Raw genomic sequence first — 7,430 nt, forward strand, 5'->3', positions numbered from 1 at the left:
CTTTTCCCTCCTCCCTTCTATTTTCTTCCTTCTTCTCGGTCAGGACCTCCACCAGCTCCAAACTCGCCACCAGAACCACCACCACAAACCACCACAAATTTCAAATACTTCCACCCAAACTGTAAAAAGTTAAAAAATTTGAAAAAAAATTAAAAATTAAAAAACTGAAGAGGAAAACCACCAAATACAACCATCCCCATCACCACCGCACAAACCACCACAAGTTCAGACATTCCAACCCAAACTGTGAAAAATTATAAAAATTTGAAAAAATTTAAAAACTGGAGGAAAAGACGGGTTCTTGCCTAGCGACCAAAGGAAAAGAGGGAGAAGAAAAGTTAAAAAGAGAAGGGGAAAGGGAAAAGACAGAAGACAAGGAAAAAAAAGAACGAGAGGAGGGAAAAGATGGAGAAGAAAGGAAAGAAAGAGAAGGGAAAAGAGGGAGAAGAAAAGGAAAAAAGAGAAGGGGAGGAGGGAAAAGAGGGAGAACTGGAGAAGAAAGGGAAGAAAGAGAAGGGAAAAGACGGAGAAGAAAAGTAAAAAAAGAGAAGGGGAGGAGGGAAAAGATGGAGGAAAAGAAAGAAAGAGAAGGGAGAGATGAAGAAGAAGATGGGAAAGAGAAGAGAAAAATGAAATAAAAAACTACGATAAAAAAAATTTAGGGATTTATTGATTAATTTAAAATTAATGGGTATAAAATTACTATATTGCCTTTACTTAAACAGATTTTATTAATAGAGATGGACAGAAAGTGGGTAATTGTCATTTTCAAACCTTTTGGGTATCACATTGTCGTTATGGCAAACTATAGGTAGGTGCATGTCGTTCGGCCATTAAATAATAGCCTAGTTTAAAAAATTTAAAGATTCGTTGATTAATTATGTTTTTTCTTTTGTTTTCAGAATATGTACATTTTAATTAAATAATAATATCAAACTATTTGTCTTGGAATACGTTTATTGTTAAAAAAAAAATTCTCAACTGTTTGTACAAAATTAATATTTTATATTATGGTAAATCAAGGTCATTATTTATATCTAGATACAATCTATGTGAATTGACGGGACCCAGTTCAAACCACATGTAATTTAAATCCAATATATAGTAAATTTCATGTTATCGTATGTATATTTTAAAGTTACTTTATTAATGCTTATATTATATTCTGGTAAATCAAGGTCATTACTTATATCTAGATACAATCTATGTGAATTGACAGGACCAGTTCAAACCACATGTAAATTAAATCCAATATATAGTAAATTTCATGTTATCATATGTATGTTTTAAACTTACTTTATTAACGCCGATAGATATTTATTACAAGATAAATAGTTTGATACATTGCATCCGTCAAGTCTTCTATTGTTATAAATGAATTGTGTGTTTTAAATAAAAAAGTTATATTTTTTGTGCAGAAGAATATTAACGGATTGCTATATAGTGCAATAAATATTTGCAAAAACTTTTATAACCATATTAATCTTTCTGGCTTTTAATATTCAAAAATACAGATCAATCAATGCCCAATATCTTCGAAGCTATTCTTCAAAAAAATTTGGGAAACTTCTTTGTAACTTTTAATATTCCGAAACTTAGATCAGTTAATTTGTAATCTATGAAAAACCATTTCTTCGATTGAATCCACCTCAATATCTGGTAATTTGAGTATATTTTATACAACTTATTCATTAGTTTTTTTAATTATATGCTAATTATTCTTTTTGAGTTTTAATATTGATAAACATACACAAATCCATCTGCAATTTCTGTAATGCTCGATATATAGTTCATACTGATCGTATTTGTACAATCTTCAATCTTGCAGTATAGTTATTAATAAAGGTAATGCAATTTCGTTAAGAAATTTTATTGTATTTATCATACAGATTCGTTTGTTGTAAATCAATTACTTTTCTTTGTTTAGTTCTTTACTTTGTTGTGAATTAATGAAATATTATGGATGTGTTAATATAAATTAACATGTATTTGAAAACATTAATACTTTAATATGAATTTGTTCATTACTTGCTATATATGTAGTCGTCATTTATATCCTATTTTAAGGTATATCCTATGTAATTAGTATTAACTATACCAAACAATAACTTTAATTCTGATTATCACAATGATAATAAACTATTAACAATGTAGTGTCGAACAACTAATGTTGTTACTCCATTATAAGAAGAATCGTGTCGAACTATAGCGAACGATTCATTTCTTTGTAACTTAAGTTTGCACAGTTAGATAAGCTTGTGCTGAACAATTTCCAATTACAATTGTTCGCCATTTGAACTACCAGAAAAAATCTAGATTATACATAGCTGTTATTGAATAATATACATTTAAATTGAGTTAATGCAATAGATATATATTTGTTAATTATTTGCTGTATGAAGTATTTGCAAGAATAAGTTGTTTGTTTTATGATATGCTGACAATGTTATTAATATTATTTTCAATACCAGATCAAATGTTGAAGAAGGAAAAAAAAAAAAAAAAAAAAACAAAGAGAATATGACATACAGAATGTCTGAATTAAAAAGAAAGAGATGTAATGGGTATTTTCATTTCAAATAATTACAATATTATTTATCCAATTAATATATTCACAGTTTGTAGCTTTTGATTTGCTTACTCCTTTGAAAAAATATCACTGTGGTGAAGGCACTTCTGAGAACCAGAGCAATGTATTGCATGATGTACTTGAAAATCAAGGTAATTGTGCTTTTTTAAATTCATTTAATACGATAAATAAATATTTGTTAATTATTTTATGTACAAAGAATTTGCAATACATCTTATGAAGGCACTTCTGAAAACTAGACCAATGCATTGCATGATGTACTTGAAAATCTAGGTAATTGTGCTTTTTTTAAATTCACTTAATACAAGAAATAAATATTTGTTAATTATTTTGTGTACAAAGAATTTGCAATACATCTTTAGTGGCAATGATTTACATATTGCTAACATAGCTCTAATAAAATCGTGGAATAAGTTTATTTGTTTTATAGCAATCTGACAATATTATTGTTATTATTTTGAATTCCAGCTGATATATGGAAAAGCAAAAATTCAAAGAGAATAGGGTATCAAGAATGGTTGAATTACAAAAACTAAGTGGTAAGAAAATTGACGTTTTAGAATTATTACAATATTTTAATGATCTTGATATTTATCTAATTATTACGTTTATGATTTGCAGCTCTTAACTTATCTAAAAAACAAAAAGGTACAGAGAAGGTCACTCCGTCAAAAAAAACAATGTGAGTTTTACAAATTTTTGCAAATATTTACAATGTTTTGATTATGATAATATTTATCTCATTAATATATATAAATAATTTGCAGCTGTTAATGAACGCAAAAAAAGAAAAATCTAATGTGGACATTACTCCATCAGAAAAATACGATCGTGAGTTTTATAACTATCATCGAATTTATTTTTTATTTTTTTCAAGCAAAGTTATTATCTTCTTATAATTGAAACTGTTTTTTTGTGTGTCCAGCAAATGCAAAGCCATTGAACTTTGGTGAACCATCGTACATTTGCAAATATTGTGGAGCAATTTTGTGGCATGAAGAGCGTACTATTAAGAGCAAAAAACCAGTCTCTCCTGCATTTTCGTTATGTTGTATGGATGGCAAAGTTCAAATGCCCCTGTTGAAAGAACCACCTAAAGTCCTAAACCATTGAAAGGATTATTAGATATAGCCATTGGATCGAAAGGAGTTAAATTCAGTTACAAAATAAGAATGTATAATTCAGTACTCTCATTTACTTCAATGGGCAGGACAATTGATCGTGACATCAACAAAGGGAGTGGTGCATTTTTTTTTAGACTTTGCGGACAGAATTACCATCATATAGGATCGTTGCTTCCATCTACCAGAAGGAAACCTACGTTTGTACAACTCTATATATACGACACACAATGTGAAACCAGTCACAGATTGAATTGTATGAAAGATTATCTAGATGAAGGTTCCATTGACAATGATTTGATGCAAGAATTGCAATTAATGCTAGACATGAACAATGAATTGGTTAAATTTTTTTGGTTTGCCAGGGACGCTATTCATTCAAACAATGTTCAAGAATTGCAATTGCAATTAAAAATCCATAGAGAAAGAGATGGAAGACAATACAATCTGCCAACTGCATCTGAAATTGCAAGTCTAATAGTTGGTGATATTGGACTATCTGAACGTGGAAAAGATGTTATTGTTTACCATTTCAAAGAAGGTCTTCAAAGACTTACTGATTTACATCCAAGTTTTATGGCATGAAGTTATCCAATTTTATTCCCATATGGGGAAGATGGATACATAATTGACATTGATCATAGAGTTATGGAGAACAAAAAACCTCTTAAGAGAAACAGGTTAACAATGTGTCAATTTTATGCAGTTCGATTATAATATAGAGTAAATGAAGGTCACACTCTGATGAAATCTGGCAGATTGTTGCAACAATATATTGTAGATGCATATATGGCTATCGAAGAAGAAAGACTTCGTTGGATTAGAAATAATCAAAAAAAAAAAAAAAAAAAAATTAAGGAGGGATTTGTACAGTGGATTGATGGATGTTGTTTCAAATGGAGATGTGAATTCACAACATATAGGCAAATCTACATTGTTACCATCTTCTCATGCCGGCGGTCCTCGATATCGTGTTTGAAATTATCAAGAGGCTATGGCAATTTGCAGGACTTCTGGATATCCTGATATTTTCTTGACATTCACATGTAATCCAAAATGGCCAGAAATTCAATTTATACAAAATGCTATTTGGCATTGTGATGAAGAAGGTAAAGTAACTGCTATGTGCAGAGTGTTTGAAATAAAATTACTTGAATTGATGAGAGAAATAAAACACAAGAAATATTTTGGTGAAATATTTTGGTGAGATTGAAGCAAGAAAGTACTCTGATGAATAATATATACATTCTTTTAAATATAACTGCTTTATTAATTATATATCATATGCGATTAATGTATGTTAACGAATATTAATAATATCATATTCTTTTTTCCAGTTGTCTAAGCAGTTGAGTTCCAGAAAAGAGGACTTCTACATGCACATATATTGCTTTTTCTGGCTCCCAAGTACAAGAATCCTCCGGTATCAAAAATAGATAATATGGTATATGCTGAAATACCTGATAAAGAAAGCGATCCTCTTGCTTTTGCTGCTGTCGAAAACTACATGATCCATGGCCCATGTGGTGATGCGAATAAAAAATCCCCATGCATGCAGAAAGGAAAATGTCAAAACCATTTTCCAAAGAAGTTTGTTAAAACTACAATTGTCGATGATGAAGGATACCCACTACATAGAAGGCGGGATACTGGCGTATTTATTGAGAAAAAATTAGTCAAATTGAATAATCTTTTTGTTGTTCCTTACAATACGAATTTATTGATAAAGTTTGATGCCCACCTTAATATCGAGATCTATAATCAACACAGGTCAATCAAATATTTGTTCAAATACATCAACAAAGGGCCTGATAGAATAACAGTTTCTAAACAGTCTAATAAGGATAGTGGAGCGAGTTCTGAATCTACTAACAGTGGAATGGTGGACGAAATCAAAGCTTATCTTGATTGCAGGTATATGCAAACAAATAACATATAATCTCATAGTATCATTTGTTATTATTTATTATAATTATAACATTAACGAATTTGATATTCAAATTACAGATACATATCTGCTATGGAATCTTGCTAGAAGATATTTCAATTTGATATCTGTTACAGAGAACCTGCAGTTGAGAGATTACCATTCCACCTGGAGAATGAACAAACAATAATCTTCAATCCAGATAAGTGTTTATTAACATATTTAGAAAGTAAAGCTGTTACACAGACTAAATTAACAGAGTGGATGAAATGCAAAGAAGAAAACCCTCAAGCAAGATCATTGACGTATTATGATTTTCCAACTAAATTGGTTTGGAATGATACAGAAAGAAAATGGATGAAAAGAAAAAATGAAAAATGTATTGGCAGAATCTACTTTGCATTTCCAGATACTGGCGAGAAATATTATTTGCTAATGCTCCTAAATTTAGTTAAAGGAGCAACATCATTTGCAGATATTAGAACTGTAAATGGAGAAATACATCCTACATTCAAAGATGCATGTTATGCTTCAGGTCTAATGGATGATGATAAATAATGGAATGATTGTCTAAACGAAGCGTCAGTGTGGGTTTCTGGAAGTCGTTTACGATAGCTATTGTAACAATTCTATTATTCAATGAAGTTGTTAGTCCTGTAGATTTGTGGAAAAAAAATGCGGTTAAGTTATTTGAAGATATGTCATATATTCTGAAACAGCAAACGAGAATGCAAACAGTTAGATTCAGTGATGAACAACTGCAAAATCATGCATTGATTGAAATTGAAGACTTGATTAAAAAGGGAGGGAAAACAATGGTTGATTTCCATGGAATTCCGATTCCAAATCGTTCTGAATTCGAGAGTACATAGAATAGAATGATTGTTGAGGAGATGAGTTATGACATTGCTAGCAATATAACATTGCACGATGATTTGTATGATGGTCTTAACGATGGGCAAAGAATTTCTATCATTCAATTATGGATTCAGTTGAAGATAAAAAAGGTACAACTTTTTCGGTTTATGGTCACGATGGAGCAAGCAAGGCATTCCTACGGTCAACAATAATAAGCAAGTTACGATCTGAAGGCAAAAGTGTACTTACTGTTTCAACCTCAGGAATTGATGCATTGTTGTTAGAGTCATGAAAGTGACTCTATTTTGGTGATAAAAATACCCCAAGTGTGATTAAATTGAAGTATATTGAGACAATTAAAAAATTTATGAATTTATTCACGAAAATCATTTCCTAATATTTTTCTTATGAATTTAACATGTTTGGAATGATTTTGGAAAGGATATGAGTTGATATTAGGTTGTGGTTTATGGATTAGGGGTGATTTTGTCTCATTTATGTTGTTTAGGGGGTAAACTGTCATATTTACAAGGGTTGATTTTGTCAATTTTCAATCATGTAGGGACCAAAGCGATATTTTATAGATTGTCTATAAAATGAAAATGAAAGGTCGCGTACAAGGGGCTGTTCATCCATCTTTTCTGGCTACTCCTTAGTTTCTTTTCTGGTGGCTTCTGATGACGATCCATCTCCCCGTGCACCGATCTTCATCAGCCACCAAAACCACTGCAAACTGCCACCGTAAATCACGCGAAACGCCGCGACGTTTCGTCTTCCACCACCACGACTTTTCGCCTTCCAGGCCAGATTTTGCCTTTTTCTGGCGACATTTCGGCTCCCCAAGACTTGATCTCCCTTCCCCACGGTCGGATCTACACATCCCAAGCTTCAGCTGCCGAAAAAACCGTCGAAATCCGCCATCTAGCCACTGCGA

General features: G+C 31.3%; 1 protein-coding gene across 1 annotated transcript; it reads left to right on the forward strand.

Moving 5' to 3' along the window:
• Positions 1-5,152: 5,152 nt before the first annotated feature.
• LOC116137013 lies at positions 5,153-6,510 on the forward strand. The gene is made up of 3 exons (XM_031422694.1): positions 5,153-5,625; positions 5,776-6,173; positions 6,284-6,510. Exons 1-3 carry the CDS (start codon positions 5,153-5,155, stop codon positions 6,508-6,510), a joined length of 1,098 nt encoding a protein of 365 aa, XP_031278554.1.
• The last annotated feature ends 920 nt before the right edge of the window (positions 6,511-7,430 follow it).

Source organism: Pistacia vera, unplaced genomic scaffold (assembly GCF_008641045.1).
Source record: "Pistacia vera cultivar Batoury unplaced genomic scaffold, PisVer_v2 Contig320, whole genome shotgun sequence".
Lineage (NCBI taxonomy): Eukaryota > Viridiplantae > Streptophyta > Magnoliopsida > Sapindales > Anacardiaceae > Pistacia > Pistacia vera.